The sequence below is a fragment of the Eumetopias jubatus genome, unplaced genomic scaffold (genome assembly GCF_037043125.1).
Source record: "Eumetopias jubatus isolate StellerSeaLion01/CBP00866 unplaced genomic scaffold, mEumJub1_p1.0 scaffold_13, whole genome shotgun sequence".
Classification (NCBI taxonomy): domain Eukaryota; kingdom Metazoa; phylum Chordata; class Mammalia; order Carnivora; family Otariidae; genus Eumetopias; species Eumetopias jubatus.
Window position 1 is genome coordinate 17,065,085 of NW_028274819.1, and position 21,652 is coordinate 17,086,736.

At 49.3% G+C, this 21,652-nt stretch overlaps 1 protein-coding gene across 2 annotated transcripts in view; it reads right to left on the reverse strand.

Moving 5' to 3' along the window:
* Positions 1–20,602, reverse strand: part of CRY2 (cryptochrome circadian regulator 2) — a 35,052-nt gene extending 14,450 nt beyond the window's left edge. The window contains exons 1-6 of one of the 2 annotated variants that reach the window (XM_028111205.2): positions 20,365–20,602; positions 10,886–10,994; positions 7,912–8,054; positions 6,149–6,333; positions 5,309–5,397; positions 298–438 (exon numbers count right to left, since the gene is read on the reverse strand). In XM_028111205.2, the coding sequence (XP_027967006.1) occupies positions 298–438; positions 5,309–5,397; positions 6,149–6,333; positions 7,912–8,054; positions 10,886–10,994; positions 20,365–20,579 (882 nt within the window). In that variant the 5' untranslated portion in view covers positions 20,580–20,602. Of the gene's footprint in view, positions 1–297; positions 439–5,308; positions 5,398–6,148; positions 6,334–6,503; positions 6,616–7,911; positions 8,055–10,885; positions 10,995–20,364 lie in introns of those variants that run through there. The other variant, XM_028111206.2, reaches the window with a different exon arrangement.
* Between the last annotated feature and the right edge of the window lie 1,050 nt (positions 20,603–21,652).

Sequence of the window (21,652 nt, forward strand, 5' to 3'; positions counted from 1 at the left end):
AGATCTTCCACCTGGAGGGTCACACCCTGAGGTCAGCTTTTCGGCCTGTCCTGCTCTACTTGATACCTGGAGTTTATTTAGATCAGCAGTTTGGGTGGCGCTGGGTTCTGCCACCTCTTAGGTGGTCATCCTAGGGAGGATGTGACTCCTCCCTATCTTCTCTGGACTGTACACAAACATAAGCACCCCCAGAACCCACAACCCGGTCCCCACCACCAGGGCCAGCGGGGAGGGCTTCTTTGCAGGGTGTCTGGCCCGCAACCGGGGCAGGGCGTGCTGCCCTCGCCGCGCCCTCACCTTTTTATACAGGTCCCATAGGCGGTAGTAGAAGAGACGGCTCGAGAGGCAGCCAAAGCGCAGGTAGGGGCTGAGGCCCGTGGGGCTGGCCAGCAGGGAGTTGGCGTTCATTCGGGGTCTCTCATAGTTGGCAACCCAGGCCTGCAGCGGGAAGAGAAGGCGAAGAAAGGAAAGGCCTGGACGTTGCAGAGAACAACCCTGAGGCACTGGCACAGTGCTTTACCTCGCGGCTCACCATTACGTGGCTTCTCCCGTGGGGTCCGGACAATCCTCTGGGCCAGCACTTATCGGTACCTCCTTTTGGAAACGAACCACAAAGCTCAAAGGATTATGTGGCTCTTCTGAGGTTACAGAGGTGCTAAGAGACAGGGCTGGTCGGACTTAGCTTCTAACTCCAGATTCCAGTTACAGCTGATAACTGTTTCTACCTCAGCTCCTCGCACCCTCTTTTCCTCTTCGTGATGCCTCTTTCACAAACTTTACACCCTCTGCAGACCTCCTCCTCCACACTTCCCCACCACCCCTCAGCAGATGACTTCCCTTCCTTACTGTAAGGAAATGCAAGCCTTTGGCTGAAAAACTCCTCAACTCTTAGCCACCAAATCTACAAACTCACCTGGGTCCACACCTCCCCATCTCCTCCCCACTGCCTCTCTGGTGACTCTGCCCAAGGCCAAGGTCTCCCCTGGCTCTGGAGCTCTCCCCTCTTCCCTCCCCTGCACCTTCCATCTCTCCCTCTCCAGTTTCCACACCAAGAACATTGGGAAAATCATCTAATTTCTTTGCAAACAAAAGAAGAAAAAATAAAGAACCTCTAGGAAGCCTGTGGACCTCTGTCCCGTCCACTTTCTTCTCTCCACAGCCCATGTCCCATAGCCACCTGCACTTCTTGGCCCATCCCAGCATGGCTTCTGCCTCCACTGCTCCCTCCAAGCTGGCTCCCACAGAGTGCGGGTGATCTCCGTGCCACTGAGTCCCGCAGGCACTCGCCTGCCATATTTTCGGACCTCTCAGCATACCTCACCCTACTCTGGTCTCTACACCCTCTGTTCCCTTCGCCTCTGGACTCCACACACTCCTGGCTGCCTCCCACGTGGCTGGCTGCCTCCCCTCCCAATCCCTTCAATGTTGGCACCTCAGGGCTCTGTGCTGGGCCCCTACTCAACTGTGTTCCTGGGGAAGCACGACCAGTCCCATGGCTCCCAATGCCACCTCTGTGCGGATGATCGACACGTCGGTGGCTCCAGCTCAGATTGCTTAGCTACTGCTTAGCTAGACTCCCAGATCACTCTATCCAACTCCCTGCCGGGATCTCTACCTGACTGCTATCCAGGCCCCTCAAAGTGTAACAGCTATTTTCTACAGACCACCCTTCCCTGGGCATTTCTATCTTAGAAAGCGCACAGTCATCTACCTGGGTGCCCAAGCCAGAGGCCCGGTCATCACCTTTGACTTCCTTGTTGCCAAGTCCTGTCAATTCTACTGTTCAAATACTCCTCAAATCTGTCCTTTTCTTCCCCTCTTGCTACCAACCGGGTTCAGGCTAAGATGTAGACAAGACAACTGTGACAGCCTCCCAACTGACCTCCCTTCTCATCCCCCCCTAATTCCATCTCCACACTGGGAGCAGAGCAATGGCTTAAGAACACCCTTCTGCAGGAACAAACGTGTACTGGGATTCCTGTTGCTGTTAGGATCAAGTCCCAATCTTAAACATGGCTTACAAGCACCCCACTGTCTGGATGAGCCTGTCCTTGTTAGGTTCATCTCTTGCCACTCTCTTGTAAGCACCACACTCTTGCGGGCCTTTGCACACGCAGCTCCCTTGGCCTGGAATGCTGTCCTGCTTTTTACTCACTTTCCCTTGGTTAACTCTGACTTTTCCTTCAAGTCTCAACCTAACAGTCCCCTCCTCTGCAGGTAACCGCTCAGGTATCAGGTTAAGTGCCTCTGACAAACACTAGGTATATCTGTCTGCTCACACCCTTACGCACCTCCCTCTGAAAGCCTTTTTAAGTGAAATACAGATACGGAAGTAACACGAATGTGTGGCTTAATGAATTATTCTAAGACAAACACTCATGCAACAATCACCAAAGTTCAAGAACCAGAACCTTGCTGGCCACCCCAGAAACCCCAGTCACAGTCCCTTCCTGGCCCCACAAGTGAGCACTCACCGAACTTTTATAATAATCACTTCCTTGCATTTAAAAATGTTGATGTTTTCCTATTTTTGCAATGCGTATTTGGGAGGGAGGGCTTTATCTTTTTAGTCGTTCCTTGCATTTTTTAGAGGGGGGAGGAGCAGAGGGAGAGGGAGAATCTTAATCTGAGCCTGACTCGGGGCTCAATCTCAAGACCCCAAGATCATGACCTGAGCCGAAATCAAGAGTTGGACACTTAACCGACTGAGCCACCCAGGTGCTCCTATTCCTTGCATTTTTAAGTGGGTTTTTTTTCAACCACATGTGCATCCCTAGGCACTATAGTTTAGCCCTGGCCATTTACAGGACTTTGATGTGTTATTTAAGTTTCTTTTAATCTATGTATTTCCGGTCATTTCTTTCTTTCCCTTGCTTTGTGGAAGAATCCAGGCCATTTGACTTGTACTGATTCTCACAGTCTGCATTTTGCTGATTGCACACTCATGGTATACTGCCTGCAAATTGGTGGCTGGTACCAGAGACAGGATTGGACTCAGGTTTGATTTCTTTGGCAAGACTGTGGGGGGACAGAATGCCTGCCCTAGCTCTCTTTATGGGGTTAGCAGTCATTAATGCACAATGCGTCATCATTGAAGGCTGCAAAATGCTGGTATTCCAATTCTATCATTCCATTTTCATTTAAAAATGGGGATACTTTTAAAAAGAGATGCTTGCCCTCATCTACTATTTTGGGTAACCCAGTAGTAAAGATCATGTGGATTGTCTCCCCTTTTTGGTGACAGCACCTAATTTTCTTGTGGTGATCCAGCCTTCCCTAATCTCAGTCCAAGTGGGTGCAGTGCAGCTAAGCTCACCTTCTGACTCTGGGAGTAGGCTCAGGATGCAAGTCTGACGAGGGAGAGCACCGCTTCCTTGGCCATGATGACTGAGTCAGGGACTGTCGCATGACCCAAGCCAGGCCAATGAAAACACTCCTCGGGACTTTTCCTGAAGCTTTTGGAAAAGAGGCATACCACACTTCCTCTGGTGTGCTAAGCGGATTGAAAATAAGCTGCTGTGACCACTTTGCCACTATTTAAGGAAAGCCTACCCGAGAATAAACTAACAGAGAGGAAAGCTGAGCTCAGAGATGGAGAATGTATTCCCAGTAGCATTATTTGGACATCTGGGTCCAGCTGTGCCTAAAGGCTACACCTTAGACTCTTAGTTACATGAGCTCAAAAACACCTTTTTCAAAAGCCAGCCTGCAAATACGAACTGACTAATAACAAAAAAACTCTCTTGCTCTTTGCTCTCCTAACCCTTTGAACCACTCCTTTCCTGACCCACAGTACATGGTAATTTCTTGTTTCATGTCTGTCATCTGCAATAAACTACTCTCCTGGAGACAGACTCCATACTTGCCTCACTGGGCAGTCTTTCCAGCAGCTAAGCCATCTTGACATGAGTAGATAGATGCTCACTTCAGAGTCAGAAAATGGAAGACTGAAATAAACCTCCTCAGAGCCCGTTACACTCCTGCTCACAGGCCCCTTTTCCTCTCCCAGTCGTAGGACACAATGTCGCCATTGGCCACCAGGGAGTCTGAAGAATCCTGATACAAGGCCCTGTGACAGACCAGACCCAGGGTTATGTGGAAAAGGACCCCCTGACTTGGTGATCGAAGGGGCAGCCCTCCACGAAGTGCTTTTAAGGTGGTGATATTCCACAAGGCTGTAAGTTAGCTCTTTATACTTGTCAGTCTTATTCCACTCTTGCCATCCTGTTTGTCACCTCCACCACTCTGCCCCCTCGGCCTGGCCTGTGTCCCCAAACTGATCCCAAGAATCTTTGGGTAAAGCTCCTGATGTGGACAAGGACAGCTGGTCCTCCCCAAAGCCCTTGGACATCAGTCTCATCCTTTTCAGTTGGTGGGGCTGGCTGAAGGTAACACCCAGAGAGGGACATCAAGGCCTATGGACCTAAGGGAGGTGGGATCTGAGGCACATTTTCACTGCTGGTGAGGCACCTCCAGGGCTGGGAAGCATTTTTCCTATGTAGGTCTGCCTATTTTTCCTTGTTCCATAGTTATCACCTGGCTGCTGGGCCAAATGCTTACCTATCTGAGAATACAAAAGGTTGTGAACCCGTCTACAAACGAGCACTAGTGGACAGAAAACCAGCAACTGACTCAGTCACGAGAACCTTCTCTGCTCCTCTAGCCCCAGGGTCATGGAAGCCATGTGACATTGTTAAGGAGTGCCTTTGGGGCCTCTGCCTCTTTCCTTCCCCTTGTCAAGGCCCACTTCACCGGGAGGTGGGCTATTTGTTCTCTGTGTCCAAACAAATGGAAATCAATGCCTTGGAGGGGACCCAGCAAAAGGTGAGGAGAGGACACATAAACACAAAGAAATTAATCTTATGGACTTCCTTGACCAGATACCCTCTCAGGAAGGGGAAGCTGCATAGAGATGAAAGAAAAGCAATCTAGGGTAAGTTCTGGAATCACACAGAACAAGATCTAAGTCTACTATTTCCTAACTGTGTGACCTCAGGCAAGTTACTTATCCTCCCTAAACCTTACTTTTCTGATTTGTCAAATGGAGAGCTTAACACCTACCTGGTAGGGATGCTGAAAAGACAACAGGAAATAGCGCAAGTAGGTAATTTACCCAGTGACCAACATGTGGTAAGCACTCACTAAATGGTAGCTACTATTACTGCTGTTGTTACTGCCATCAGGGAGGTTTTTCACTTTCAAGCACTTTGAGCTAAGAGGCACTAAAAGCCATGAAGCTGACCCTCACATCCCCTGCCACCTGGGTGCTAGCACCCGAAGTTCTGTGTCCCAGAAGTGGGGGCCATACCTTCCGTTCCAAATGCTTATCCAGGCGGGCCAGAGCTTCTGTCTCTCCTCCTTGCCAAACAGCTGGGCCTAGTCCTTCGGTAGGGAACCCTACGCGAGGAGGGAGAGAAGGTCACAGGACCAGAGGTCAGGCCATTTCAGTGATAGCTCAGCAAGTCTTGACACATCGGTATGTTCTTTGAGCTTCATGGGAACTGAACCGTTTGTTCTTGGTGCTGCTGGGGTTGAGATCATCTTAACATTTCGGCGTTTGCCAGGTCATCCCGGTTCTCTTCCTGTCGTGACTTCTTTTCTGTCCTCTCCCTTGCCTTCCCTACCCCTGCCACTCCTCACTCCAGGCACACGAGAACAATCCTGGCCTGCCCGCCCTATTGGGTTGGCGGGCAATGAGTGCTGTTTTCAGGTGAGAAAGGCTAACTTTATTCAGATCAAAAAATGGGGGGTGGGGAGGAAGGGGAGAAAGGGTTCAGTCAGTAACCTGAGGGGCTGGCAGACCCCCTCTCAGTGGAAGCAACACTAGTTAACTTGGTATTGAGGAGCCCACTGATGCCAGCACTATACTGTGCCTGTATCTTTGGAGAGAGAAAAGTACAAAAACAGAAGCAGGAATTAGAAACGTAACATTATGTACATGAGTAGGAGCAGAAAAGAGACTGGGAAGACATGCTCCAAATTAAGCAGTGGCTATCTCTGGGTGGTAGGGTCATAGTGATTGTTATTCCCATTCTGGCTTCACTGTATCTTCAGCACTGGGTATAATAACATGTACCACTTTGACAAAGCAGAAAAAACCTGGTCAGTTATTTTACAAAAAAGGGGGCTCTGGGCAGGAAGTACGCACCCAGCTCCTCGAGGGAGGGCACGCCATAGGTGTCATCATGGTTCTCCTGGATGTCGGCCCTGCAGCTCTCCATCTGCTGGCTCGTCACAGAGCCCACGGGCTTCTTGGGCAGCTCCATGCGGCTGATGATGGCCTGAAAGCGCTTGTAGGTAAGGGGCGGCTTCTGCCCATTCAGCTCAATAATCCTGGGAAACCCAAAGCACACCTAACGTCATGCACGAGGCCCTTCATGTCAGGTCCCTGCCCACCCAGAAAAGAGCCCAAACTTTGAAGGCTTGGAGCTTTTCTCATCCACTCATGGGTCCCACCCCTAAATGGAAACGAAGGGGCAAGGGAGGCTACACCTCCATTTTACCGAGAGGGAAAATGAAGCCCAGAGAGCTGGAGCAGGTGCCTCAGGTAATGGAGCAAGGCAGGGCCAAAGCTGGGACTCAATTCCGGGTTCCCTGGTGTCGACGTGGAGCCTCCTAAAGACAGAGACTGACCGTATCTCTCTAATCACAGAAAAATCCCCGCTAGCCTTCTTGGTACTCAGCCTGTGTGTCCAAGTCACGGGAATCCCCATGCGCCTTCCTCTCCATCCCAGCGTAAGCCTTCAGGAAGTTCTTTGATAAGAACTGCAAGCATGTTCCTTTGTTGAAAAATCATTGCCTTCTTGGCCCCAATTTATTAGAACAGAGAGGTGGAGAACAGCCTATTCTTCATAGATCAGAGACTGGGACTGGGATTAATAGCAACAACTATTTAAAGGGTGTTTGGCAGCTTACAAAATCTGTTTTCATGATCAAGGGACACAGAGCTGCATTCAGCTAAGAAAAGAAGATACTGGACTGAGGAGGAGAATCAGGCCATTTCTATAGAATGCCTTGGGGTGGTCTGGAGCCAGATTCCCAGGGCTCTTCCTGTTGGCCAAGCGGCAGCTTATGCAAGACCTGGCTGGCTGGGTGAGTTCACTGTGGGGATATAAGGTTGGCTGCAGCCCCTGCAGTACCTCCCCCGTCCTCTGGCACGCGGCAGGAGGAGGAGCTCCACACCCAGCAGCAACTCCTGAGAACTAGCTCACGTGCAGAGATGTGTGACCTGGCCTCCTGGCAGCCACCACTGGGTCTGGGAGAGGGGGGCAGGGACCAGTGACGGCTGCTGGCTTGGCAGGAACAGCAGCAGGAGGGTGACAGCTCTGCCAGGGAAGGGGAGGAGAGGGTTTCCTCCTAGACACTCTGAAAGCAGAGGCCTGTCCCTAGGGAAGGAGGCTGCTCTGTAGTGATGGGTCCCCTGCAGGGAGCTCTAGAGCCTCCTGCACATCTAAATGCATGGCCTAGAAACCCAGATAGCCAGAGGAGCCCAGGGAACCCGCATTAGGTACAGAAACAGGACCTATGAGAACAGAGCTCTGTCGGGAAGGCCATAACAGGCAGGGTCCACTGAGGTCAGAGGACAGCCTTTCAGGAGCAGGACAGAAGTGGAAGCATGAGGAGGGGACAGGACAGCAGATTAGGAGCAGATCTATGAAGATCTTGCACGGGGATCCTCACTGTTCTCACCCCTCGGGCCTAGTAAGCCTCCTTGCACCCAAATCGGGTAAAGCTCTTTGTGATCTGTTCCACAGGCCCCAACTCCGGCCCATTCCCCTCCAGCTTCTAGAAAATGCCATACTTCTTGTGCCAGGTGGCTTTATTGGTAAATCTCCCAAAGTTCCACTCAGCAGGGGCCCAAACCACCAACTCCCACAATTGGCAACCTGACCCCTGGGACCCATGTCTTACTTGTCCAGGTCATAGAGAGTATGAGAGTTCTCAGTCACCACCTCCACGCCGGCCTCCTTGGCCATCTTCATGATGGCTGCATCCCGTTCTTTCCCAAAGGGTTCAGAGTCATATTCAAAGGTCAAGCGGGTCACCCCCCATTCCTGTGGGGAGAGAATCTGTTATGCTAAACACTGTCTGGGGAGAAGAATGCAGCTGAGGACTCAGCTCCTTCCTAGGAAGAGACGAGTCTAGAGACCTGTCAGAATGGGCTGCAGAACAAACTAGGGACAAAGATTTGAACTGGAAAGCAAACAATCTGAGGTTCCCAGGGTTGAGGAAAGCAGGCCTTTGAGGTGAGGCCACCAGCATGGCAACAGTGGAGCCCAAGGCTAGTGGAATTAAGAGAGAGGTGGGTAGCCCTGTACATTTGCTGTGTCCTGGGGTAGGAGAATGCAGCAGGAGGGTATAAATACAATGCTCCCAAGGGAGGCCCCAGTCCCAGAAAGCAGCACTGACTCACTGGTGCAGACAGTGGGGGAAAAGATCACTGCCTCCCTCCTGCCCAGCATGCCTTTCCCAGAGCTCCTCAGAGCCCTACAAACTTCTGGCTTAGTTTTCTTGGCAGACTTGCGCTATGTGAAGTGTCCTAATGGTTTCCATAGCAACCCTCCTGAGGCCAGCAGCAAACAGAACTAACAGGCTCTAGCTCTCAGAAAAGCTGGGGAAGGAGGAGCAATCCTTAGTCCAGAGGTCAGAGAAATCAGATCAGAAGGGCCACATGTTAAAAAAGAAGGGAATTCTTTTCCAAGCCTTTAGTCTTTTCTGGTAGAATTTTCTAGATTTCCTTGCAATGCTGGGAGAAAGCTGGTCCAGTAAAAGGTTGTACAGATAACCCACAGAAAGCCCTAGAACATGACTAGCAAGAAGAAAACTGCATTCCAACCAAAGTCTCTGGTCATGGCCCCTTAATACTCTAAACCCCTAGGGCAAATGTCCTGGTCACGCAGGACCTAACTCAGTCCTGCCTGTGGTGTGGGTCCTGAGCAGGGCTGGCTAGCCCTCATCCAGGATAACGGGACTAAATATTTATTGCGCCCTATGAGCCAGGTACCATGCTTAGCAATTCATATAGATGACATTGTCAAAAACTCGTTAACTTGGTGAATAATAAAAAAAATATTATTAGATGCCACTTTCTCCAAGAAGCTTTCCTTGACCTTATCTTTCAACAGGATTTTCCTGCACGTTGCCCTTTTCCCATCACAGCATTTATCATATGGCAGTGAAGTTGCTCATTACTTGCCTGTTTCCCCCATTAAGAGTGTGAACTCTCAGAGCAGAAACCATGCTGTCTCATCATTACCCTGGTACCTCACTGGGGGCCTAGGACATGGTAGAAGCTCAATAAGTATATGGTAGTCACCTCCTGTCTGCAGGGATGCGTTCCAAGACCACCAGTGGATGCCTGCAACTGCAGATAGTACTGAACCCTACACAGACTGCTATGGTTTTTCCTATACATACTTACTTAGGATAAAGTTTAATTTATAAGTTAGGCACAACAGATTAACAAGAGTAACTAATAATAGAATAGAACTATAAAATATACTGTAGTAAAAGTTACGTGAATGTGGTTCTGTCGTAAAACACCCCCTTGCTGTACCTTACACTGCACTGTCCCTTCTTCCTGTGATAACGTGAGATGATATAATGCCTACGCGAGGAGGTGAGTGAGGGGACGGACGCAGGTATTACAATGTGGTGCTGAGCTACCGATGACCTACTGACTCTCTGTCAGGAGGAGGATCATCTGCTTCCAGACTACAGTTGACAGCAGGTGACGGATAAGGGGACAGGGGGACTATTATATGCTAAAGGACTGAATGATCTCTCTGTACCTCTGGGCCATTGCTGGGTTGGCCTCTGAGGTGCTAGGGGGAGAGAGGGGAGACAACGCAGAGGAGGAGAAGAGGCCACTGTGTTTAGTGGTATGCTGGTTAAGAACACAATCTGGAGCCAGAGAGCCGGGGCTCGAATCTCCGATTATCACCTCTCAGCTCCACAACCACGAAGCTACTGTTCTGTCATCTGTAGAACAGGGATAGCAGCCCATACCTCCGGGGCTGCTATGAAAATTAATGTATGTAAAGCATTTACTTAGAAGGGCTCTTGACTCCTAGTCTGTCCTCAGTGAACACCAGCTATTTCCAGCACGGTGTGATTTACATGTGTGTGTCTGTGTGGGGGTGTGGGGAGGTGAAGTGAATGATGAGTGAATGATGAGGTATTTCCTAAGCTGCCTGCCTTGACAGCAGACCTTTCCTCTGGTCTTTTCCCCCCGGGAAGGGTAGGGAAGGGAGCTGGAGTGGAAGGGGGTATGAAAATGATCCTGCAGTGCTGAGGATGCGGAGAGACTATCCTAGAGCCCTCTGTCCACGAGTAGTTTTGCTTTATAAAGAAAGGGGTTGGAGCGGGGGTGGGGAGGGGGGAGCTGGCTACCTGATAGAATAGACTGAGGCCTACATGGTACCCAAGTGAAGATTTTATCAACCATTTGCCCCAGGAGCACGGAGCTCCCTCAAAAAGGCTGATTTTTCCACCAATAAACAGCACATAGCAAGACAGGAAACGCCCCGTGCTAAAAAGGAAAACTTGTCCTCAAACTCCTGGCATAGGAAGAGCCCTAATAAATCTTGTTGGCTGGAGCCAAGGAAACATCTGAGGAAGCCAGTGGCATCCAGGGTGGGATAACTTGCCACATCCCTTGTCTGGACTGAGCTGGGAACTTTCCAACAAGACACTGGTTTCACAGAACTTTTTCCTTAACACAGTTTCCATTCTGTTGGCAAACTGATCAGCTTTGCTCCCAACTTCCCTACAGACCAGCACTGACCAGTTTCCTTTTCTGAGTCAGAATATCACCTCATTCAGTCTGAGGGGAAAGTCTAGAGAACAGAACCTCCCCGTCTTCTCTAGGGCTCTGCACACTTACCTTGAATAATCTTGGGAATACGTCAGCGGGCTGTCCCCGGACTACAAACAGGCGAGAGTTCAGTTTCCTTAAACTTGTATCCAAATCTTCCAGAGACTGAAGTAGGAACCTGCAGAGCCCACACAGGCCTTTTAGGGGTAACGTTAAGAAAGAGGCACTCTTTTTCCTAACAAAGCAGGGAGATTCTGGTACATCATTAGTACTCTACTCCAGCCAGAACGTGGTGGCGCATCAGCACAGCCTCCACTGAAATCCTGACTTGGCCACTTCCTAGCTGTGTGACTTCAGGCAGTTACTTAACCTGTTTTGTTTTGTTTCTTCTTTCTAATCTGTAACATGGAGTTGATGTTAGTACCTAGCTCCTAGAATTGCTAAGAAAAGAAAATCAAATAATGCATGAAAAACATTTAGTACAGGGACTGACATATAGAAAACCTGGGACAAATGTGAGCTGCTCCTAGGAGCCTGGGTGGCTCAGTTGGTTAAGCGACTGCCTTCGGCTCAGGTCATGATCCCAGAGTCCTGGGATTGAGTCCCGCATGGGGCTCCCGGCTCAGCGGGAAGCCTGCTTTTCCCTCTGACCCTCTCCCCTCTCATGCTGTTTCTCACTCTCTCTCTCTCTCTCTCTCTCTCAAATAAATAAATAAATAAAATCTTTAAAAAAAAATGTGAGCTGCTCCTACTCTGGGGTTTTTCTGTGATCTGAGGCAAGGCAGTCCCTCTCAGCCTCAGGCACTGTGTGTAAATATCCACCTATCACAAGGCTGTTGTGAAAATCAAAAGGGAGAACAGGGGAGAAAGCCATCTGAAAAACAAAAGCAGTACCTCGGTATAGAAGCCTGAGGTCCTACTAGAAAAGAGCAAGACTGCAATAGCGCTGGCAAATCCTACCTACCTTGTCCACCCTGCCTTTCTGTATTCATGCTTTGGGCTGCACATATGTCTACTGCCACAGCCCCATAGCCTGGGCTGGGTCCCCAGTTCCCAGGGTTTCGTGTGGCAGGTGGCTCATCTTCCAGGGCTCTGGCCACCAGATTCTCATCCCAAGAGGGAGAAGGCCTTAGAAGGTAGTTCTCTATAGGATATCCTCATATGCTTTTGGGGGTGGAGGGCTAGGGGGGCAACCCAGATACTCAAGAGACCTAGCCTTGAGAGCCGATCACTGTGAAGAAACAGCATTCACTGAATGCCTTTGATGTTTATTTTCATTTGACCACAAACATTTATTTACTGTTCAGTTAGGCACAACTACCCCTCTGAGAAATCTATCAGTACATTTTTGTGACATATGTTTTATTTTTAATTTTTTTAAGTTTATTTTTTTTTAGTAATCTCTACACCCAATGTGGGGCTCGAACTCACAACCCCGAGATCAAAAGTTACATGTTCTACTAATTGAGCTAGCCAGGTGCCCCTGACATATGTTTGTTTGTTTGTTTGTTTGTTTTAAAAGATTTTACTTTTAAGGAATCTCTACAACCAATATGGGGCTCATACTTATAACCTCCAATCAACAGTCGCATGCTTGGGGCGCTTGGGTGGCTCAGTCAGTTAGGTGTCTGACTTTTTTTTTTTTTTAAAGATTTTATTTATTTATCTGACAGAGAGAGACACAGCGAGAGAGGGAACACAAGCAGGGGGAGTGGGAGAGGGAGAAGCAGGCTTCCCACCGAGCAGGGAGTCTGATGTGGGGCTTGATCCCAGGACCCTGGGACCATGACCCGAGCCAAAGGCAGACACTTAACGACTGAGCCACCCAAGTGCCCCAAGTGTCTGACTCTTGATTTTGGCTCAGGTCATGATCTCAGGGTTGTGAGGTTGAGCCCCATGCCTAGCACAGAGCCTGCTTAAGATTCTCTCTCTCTCAGGGTGCCTGGGTGGCTCAGTCAGTCAAGTGTCTGCCTTCGGCTCAGGTGATGGTCCCAGTCCTGGGACTGAGCCCTCTGTCAGGCTCCCTGCTCAGCAGGAAATCTGCTTCTGCCTCTCCCTCTGCACCCCTACTTCTCCACTCATGCTCTTTCTTGTGCTCTCCCGCTTGCTCTCAAATAAATAAATAAAATCTTAAAAAAAAAAGATTCTCTGTCTCCCTCTGTCCCTCTTCACTTCCCTCTCTAAAAAAAAAAAAAAGAGTTGCATGCTCTACCCACTAAGCCAGCCAGGCATCCCAGCATGTGTTTTATTTTTAAATTAAATGAAATTAGCATTTTAAACAGATAATTATGTAATTTAAAATTCAAGTTATAAAAAGGTACCTCGCAAAAAGTCTCCCCTTTATCCGTCAGGAATTTAATTCCCCTCCCCAGAGGCAAACAGTGTCATCAATGTTATTATCTGTCTGTTTATGCTTTTTAAGCATGTTTTTTTAGTTCTTTCAATACATTTTGAAGGGAAATATTGTCTTCATTTTATAGATGAGGAAAATGAAACACAGGATAATTAATTTGCTTAGATCATAATTATTAAGCAACAAAGCTGCCATAGGAAGCTGTGTCCCATCTCTAAAGCCTTTTAGTGGCACACTGGACACGACTCCAGGGGCTGAGATGCTGCCAGACCTCAACTGTTTGGAATCGCTCTCCGACAAACACAAACCTGCATATAGGTAATCCATGGACATTTGGAACCTCATGGGGAACTAAGCCCCGAAAGGTCAGCCTGCTTCACAGATACCCTTGCTATCTACATTTTGCCATCTCCCACCCATCTCCGTCAATGGTGGAAATCACTAGATTTTATTCTGAACCCAATGAAGCCCCATGCCTCTTCTGCAGCACATTGCATCCCCTGACTGCTGCTGGCTTACAGGAGCAGCCCCTGTTCCCAGGCTGCCAACTAGAACCAGTACCCTGCTGCTGCCTCTGACGTCAACAACATGACACTCCTGGGGCAGCAAATGCCGCAGACCCACATTCCAGCAGAAGTGGAGTCCCATGCTCAGCCCAAAGCATCCTGCTAGCCTGCAGAGACTCTCCGAGAGAGGCAGAGATGAGAGACTATTGCTTTCCGAAACGCCAAGCTCTGCCTCTGTGAATTTTTGTTTTTAAGAAACTGACACCCTCAGAAAAGGAAAGCTAAGCCGGGAGTGACGCACTTGCACTTGTTTTGGCCTCTTCCCGGGTCACACTGTTCCTCTCAAGAGGAAAAGAAGAAAGGCCCCTGGGAACAGCCTTCTACCACCTTGAAACCTGGGCCCTGCTAGGGAGAACGCCCAGAGGTAACTGGAAACTTAAATTCCATCACCTCAGGGCACCAGGTACCCCATGTGAGGCTCTCAGGAATGTCCCTGCCATGCCCAGAGGTAACTGGAAACTTAAATTCCATCACCTCAGGGCACCAGGTCCCCCATGTGAGGCTCTCAGGAATGTCCCTGCCATGCACATTGGTGGCTTCCTCCCTCACAGGCCACCAGGCTGCACAGGTTTTCAGTTTCAAGCTATAAATAAGGCTGACGTGAACGTGAAAGCTAGGCTCCAGCTGCCTCCCCAGAGCTTTATTTCTAGACCTCATTTACTAAAAGGAGAAATTCTGAACTAAGCATCTCTGAAGTAAGATAAGTAAGATAACCTCACGAGAGCCCTTTTCTTCTTTGACAAGAGAAGTCTACAGCTGAGGTAGGAAGCAGAAGGCCCAACTCTGAACTCCGCAGCCAAATGACAGTAACGGTAACACCATTAACTAACATTTAATCAGCATTTGCAATGAACCCAGCACTGGTCTACTTATTTTACATACATTATCTCATTTCCTTTTCAAATAGATCTGTGAAGTAGGTACTATGATTATTTCCATTTCACAGATGCGGAAACTAAAGCATAGACTGATTAAGTAATTTGCTAATAAGTGGCCAGAATTCAAACCAGGCAGTGTGGCTCAGCGTCTGCATTCTTAGCCACCAGGCTCTACTGCTTCTGGAGCAGGACCTCCTGCCTGAGCACTGAGGCTGTGCTGTCCAAGACGCAGCCTCAAGGGGAACCACAGCCAACACCTTTGGCCCCAGATCCTTGGTCTTCTGAGGCTCAACAGCTGTGAATCACTCAGAAGCTTGTTGAAATGCAGAATCGCAGGCCTCCAGGATCAGAATCTGCATTTTAGCAAGAGACTCTGGTGATTCCTTTGCACACTAAAGTTTCACCAGCACTATTCTAGAAAACTGAACTCCACTTCTAGCTTCTGTTTATAAGATGCCTTTCTTTACTTCTAATTTGTTTCTACTAAAACTTCTCTCTTTGAGATCCTGGTTTCGGCCTCCTCTTTGATGCTCTAGATATGCTCTGTTACTTCCAACTTCCCTCCTGAGTCCAGCCCTACAGGGCTTTTCCAGGAAGGAGGTTTAAGGATGGCCCCCATAAAAGGCAACAGGCCCCCAGGAACCCCAGCCACCAGGCAGCCAGAGAAAGAGAACCCACTGCTACAGTACCTCACCTGCCAGGTGACAGTTTTGCATAACACCAAAGAAACAGGGAGCGGCATTACTACTGGGCAAATGCTTGCTGGGGCAGGTGTATGCATTCTGTTACTGGAGAGAATTTTGGGCCTTTTGCCCTCCTTTAAAACCCTCCTCTCCACATGGCCAGTTTCTCTTTACTCCAATGAGGGTGGACTCTAAAGAAAACTGGCCTGGGCATTGGAGATGGTGGCATTTGGGGCTGGCGGCTCACCCTTGGCAGCTCCAAGCTGAGCTCACATGGCCAAAATTCAGAGCACACGGTCCTGTGCGAACAGTCAAAGCTCACCCTTAGGATTAGACAACATGTGCGACTGAATTACATTATGTAAGTGCTCTGGAGCTAGAGGGGGACAGCACTGGAGAAGACCAAACAGGGATTTCCAAAAATACAGAAAGGACTCTATAATTCAGGCACTCTATGGGGCTAGCCCTTTAGAATAAGACAGGCGGATCTTTAGAGAAAACCTTCCCTAGAGATGGCAGATTCTGCATTGAGGAATATTTTATTTGTTGTTAACAGGAGGAGGGATGATAGTGAACTCCTTTTTGGATCCAGATTGCCCTTGACCAAGTCTCTCTGCATCCAGCCAAGGTTATCTAGCTGTATGATGGTATCATAGGCCTGCCCAGACTGGCTACATAGGATATTAACAGAAATTAACTTATCCTAAGTAAGAGAGCATAAGCCCCATGAAAAAGGGTGGCCCAAACCCACAATCCATAGCAGGGATTGATCTCTAAGTATCACTCACTTAAAAATATATTTATTCTTTCCTAATTTCAAAGAAAAAGATGAAGATTTTCCTCCCTTTTCGGCACATGGAAACATTTCCTCAGCAGCAGAACAGTGAAGTGACTCTTTTGGGTACCAGTGTGAAAAGCTCAGAGAAACTCAGATTTCTCCCCCAGTAGACTACAGTTCTCAATCCCCTGCTTGCTGACCAAGTCCCAGGGACGAACCAACCAAATCGACAGTCTCATAGTGATTAGCTCCCAGCACCGGGATGAAAGACATATTGTTCTCACCAGGCATCCTGGAGTTCCCAGTTCACCTCATTAATTAATTCTGAGCTACATGGGCTGATATTTTGTTTCTACCAACTCTCCCTGTCTGGAAGCTCCTGAATACAGGTGCAGCACAGAACTAGGGAGAAAATGATTTAAATACATGGTGCAGTGAACTGTTGCCAACACCAATCGAAGTTGCAGGAGCAAGAGGAAGGCAATGAAAACCCATTTTGAGTACCCATTTTTATTTTTTAAAGATTTTATTTATTTATTTGACAGAGAGAGACACAGCAAGAGAGGGAACACAAGCAGGGGGAGTGGGAGAGGGAGAAACAGGCTTCCCACCGAGCAGGGAGCCCGATGTGGGGCTCGATCCCAGGACCCTGGGATCATGACCTGAGCCGAAGGCAGATGCTTAACGACTGAGCCACCCAGGCGCCCCGTGAGTACCCATTTTTATTTACTTATTTATTTATTTAAAAGATTTATTTATTTATTTATTTGACACAGAGGGAGAGAGACAGCGAGAGAGGGAACACAAGCAGGGGGAGTGAGAGAGGGAGAAGCAGGTTTCCCGCTGAGCAGGGAGCCCGATGCAGGGCTGGATCCCAGAGCCCTGGGATCATGACCTGAGCTGAAGGCAGACGCTTAACAACTGAGCCACCCAGGCGCCCCTTGAGTACCCATTTTTAAATCTAGAAGCTGATCACTCCCCCTTTTTTGGGTGGTTCTCACTGCAGTACCTCCTTCCACATGCAGCAAATCTGGGCAAGGTGGGGCTGGGAAAAATGGCAAAGGGCTTAGCCAACTAGTGCTTGACAAAAAAAGTCCTGAGGCTCACTGAGCTACAGTTAGCCCGTCAGCTTCCCACTACCACCAAGGCAAGGAGTATGCCAGCCTTTCTGCTCTGCTAATATACATATTTCTTGGTTGCCTTTCTCTGTCCTCTTTGACTCTTAGAAAGTGCCATTTATGGTTATTGTAATCTGATTCATCTGCTGAAAAATGCTGTGCAGGAGTTAGTGTAAGATGTGCAGGAGAATAGACATCTGAGATCTTGATTTGCCCCACCTCTTGCAGATGGCCCATGGCTCACCCTTTCTAGGGAGGCTTCTCAAAGGCAGCAACTGAAGTATCTGCAGAGCTAGGATGTTATGCTGCAGCACAGTTGTCCCAGATCACTCCCAGATCCAGAAACAGCCACCGGAAGATTACATAGACCGTAGTTATGCAGAGGTACAGCTGGCTCCATCACTGCCCCAACCCCCAACTGAGTGTGTAAAACAGTCTGCAGTTCTGCCCTGATCTGATCACGGGAGCAAAGAGAATGGTGGCGGTGGCAAGTGGCGTATCTGCTTCCAGGCCCAGGAGCAGTTATCATATTCCATCTGTTTTGTGTTTTTTCACCTCTTCCTTCTTCTTCTTCTTTTTTTTTTTTTTAAGATTTTATTTATTTATTTGACAGAGAGAGACACAGTGAGAGAGGGAACACAAGCAGGGGGAGTGGGAGAGAGAGAAGCAGGCTTCCTGTGGAGCAGGGAGCCCAATGCAGGGCTCGATCCCAGGACCCTGGGATCATGACCTGAGCCGAAGGCAGACGCTTAACAACTGAGCCACCCAGGCGCCCCTCACCTCTTTCTTCTAAATGCCAAAGCTAATTAGCCTCCCTGACAAAGCACTGCAACACATTTCCAAAGCTGTCAGGCTCAAGTCTGTGGTTCTCCAGTCCAGTGCTTCTCAGGCTTCACTGCACATGAGAGCTTTAAAAATTCTAATGCCCAGGCCATACCTAGAACCATTAAATCAGAACTGGGGGAGGACGGAGTCCAAGCATCTTTTAAAGATCCTTCAGTGGTTCCCATGTGCAGCCAGACTAATGCCACTCTAATCTGTCCCCCTATTTTATTTATTTCATGGCACTCAGTTCTACTAAATTATGGTTGTTTACTTGTCTCCCTCCACTAAAATGTAGGCTCCAGGAGCTCTGGACACAACTGCTTGTTCACTGCTGTGTCCCTAGCAACACCCAGATCAGTGCCTGGCAGATACTAGGCACTCATTAAAATCATTGTTCAATTAATATCTACATTCCTACATGGCCTTTGACTTCAGGATTTGACTAAGGCATCTGAGCTGCCACATTCCTTTTCTCCTTCACTTGCTCAAAAGCACTGTCACAAAAGAGTGACCCACAAAAATCCAGAAACACCTAGTTCTTAGCAAATCTGAGTTTAATCAGCAACAGAGGTTTTGCTGATTTTTAATCTCCACTACCACAAAGGAGTAGACAGTCCTATGCAATGTCCCCCCAACCCCGGTAAAATAAAACAAAACCTCCTTCATGACAACGTAACGAGCACATAGTAGTCAGATTTATTTACTCTGCTCTAATTGGCACACTGCCATAAACAGAGGGCAAAGTCTGAGGCTTGGTTTAATGCCCATGCCAGGGATGGCCATTTGAAGATGTTTGTCAAACCCAACCTCCTATCTATAGAAACTGGAGCAGACGCAGAGCAATAGAGCAGCCTGAAAACTGTGTGGGCAGGCTCTCCACGGGACTATCTTTAGTTGTTCTCTCTATATAAATGGGGCAGGAGGGGGCATTTAATAGACCCACTGCTTGGGCTACTCACTCTCCTAGCAGGGCACACACCTTGGGGAGGAAAAGAATGGTGTACTGATAGCCACCGTAGCCTGGGAATAACACTGCCCATCAGTGCAACATGGCCACAAGCAAACATCCCCCAGAACAATGCAAACAACCAAAGGACAGCTGCGGGGTGTTTTAAAGAGAAAAGGGTACAGGATGTTTCAAAACTCCTTGGTTTTAAACACTGATTACAGAGAAAAGACATCAGCTACCTACCTGTTAATCCTTTCCCATGATTCTGTTGACTGCATTTCCTGGGAATCATCAAAGAAGGATCTCCTTGATTATCACAGCTATTCTGCTCGCTAACCTCAGCACATCAGTTGATAAAAGTCTAAGCTATAGTGGCTCAACTGTCCTTTAAAATCAATCTCATGAGAAGAGAAGGAAGGAAGTGATGTTTTGGCTTTTCTTTCTTTCTTTCTTTCTTTCTTTCTTTCTTTCTTTCTTTTTTTCTTTCTTTCTCTCTCTCTCTCCTTCCTTCCTTCCTTCCCTCCCTCCCTCCTTCCTTCCTTCCTGTCTCTCTCTCTCTTTTTTTTTCCCTAGCAAGCTCATAGCTACCGGTTGAGGGAATTCTTCAAAATGGGTTTAAGTACTACTTTCTAGCTCAGGACACAAAGTGCCTCTAACTGGACAAGCTCTTGGGGTCTTCATAATAAAAGGGAGATGACACCTGCCTTATCTAATGCTAAGCCAGGGTCTCTAGGCATCTCCAGAGGCAGGAAGGTCTTGGTGGAGGGAAACCAGGATGGGTGAAAGGATGGATTCAAACAAACCAGAAGCTTAGAGATGACCTTCAGGAGCCCAGCAATAGGCTCTTTTCTTGAAGAATGCCAGAAGCACCTGCTGTGCTACCGACTCGGAAACCCACAAATGCGTCCCTGCCCTCACATCCCAGTATCTCCTTTCTTCCCCTCCCTGAGCACACCCCTAAGAGCCCTGGACCAGGAGTCCCTGCTCTGCCACTCCCTGGCTTCAAGTCCTTGGGCAGGCCAACTCTGCGTCTCTAGGCCTCAGGAGTTCCACCTGTACAATAGGGAATAAGATCTCCGTCCCACAGGAATGCTGTGAGGGCCCCCAGGGGCTAATACACAGTGCGAACGCGCTCTGTCAGAGGTCGAGTCCTGGCCCACCCAGGCCATTACTAAGATGACTAATTGCTTCCTTCGTCCGCGTCCCGGCTTCTCCCCTCAGGAGGCCCGGCTCCGTCTCCCTGTCCCACCTCCCTCAGGCCGGGGTCTTCCGGCCGTGGGGCCTGGGGGGCAGAGCCTCCCTCTCTGTAGGGCGGGGGCGACCCGGGCTGTTCGCGGGGCGCCCTCGAGGCCAGGCCGCTTCCCCCGGGCCCATGACCCCGCTCTTGGGCCCCCTTACCTCCATCGGTTGATCCCCACTGAGGAGGAGGCCGCGAACCAAGGGTCCAGGATGTAAACGCAGCGTACGCAGCGCGCCCCGCGCACGGCCGCCAGCAGCGCAGGGTTGTCGTGGAGCCGCAGCCCTTTGCGGAACCAGTGCACCGAGGAGGCGCCATCCACTCCGGCTGCCGGGACCGGGGCCGCCGCTGCCGCCGTCACCACAGCCGCCGCCATTGCCACTCTGAGTGCTCAGGCCTCCGCCGCCCCGCCCCCGTCGGCCCCGCGGGCCCCACCCCTGGCCCGCCCAGTGACCTACGACGCCGCCGTTCCTCTCTGTGGCCCCACCCCCGAGGCCCTGGAGCGCCCCTGCCATTGGCTGGGCGCCTCCCGCCGGGCGATTGGCCCAGCGACGCGGAGTCCGGCCCCGCCCCCTCACGTTCCCACCATGTGTCGGTCGGCCGGGGAGGAGGCGGCTGGCTGAGCTGGTGACGCAAGTTGCCGATCCCTGCAGAGGTCTGGGCGTGGAAGGAATCTCAAAGGACCGAGGATGTCTTACATGCGTCCTGTTGTAAGCCTGTCGCGGGAAGCCATCTGGGCTGGTGGGGGCTCTAGCTGTGGTGCTGTGACTAGGGTGCTGTGACTCTAGCCAGTGACTTAACCGGCATCATGCACTTCTACCTTTAGTCTACCTCTAGACATCATCTGCAACATTCTACTACAGCTGTTATTTATTCAGTGCATTTTATATACCAAGCAACGTGATAATATTCTTACATAGACTGTCTCATTTACTATTCTTAACCCGGTTACGTTCACTCAACAGATCCCAGTGAAAGAACTGTTATTATTCTCATTTTAGATACAGAGAAATCTGAGGCTGCCACAGCTTGAGTGACTTGCTCTGTATCAGAAAGCGAATAAAAGGATCCCACTAGATTATTCTGAATCTGAAGCTTCTGCTTTTATCCACAAAGCTATACTTTTATCTGCGTGGAGCTCCTTGGCATTTGAAAGTGGCAGAATCTAAAGAGGGAGGAGGAGTGCCCTGATGTGTGGCACTGGAGGGGTTGGGGGGTAAGGATGGGCAATGCGGAGGATGTGGGTCAAGATAGTAATTATGCCATCAGATGAATTTTTCTTTTTGTTCTCTGTTTAGTAAAATATAGAACAATGGTACCTCTGTGCTCCCAAAGCACTGAGCTGGATTCTGTGTGGGATTCAGAGATATGGAAGACACTGTCTCCACTGCTCCCCTGGGAAGCCAAGTGGAGCCCTGTTAATTCTTCTGGAATCTAGCACTGGCCTTG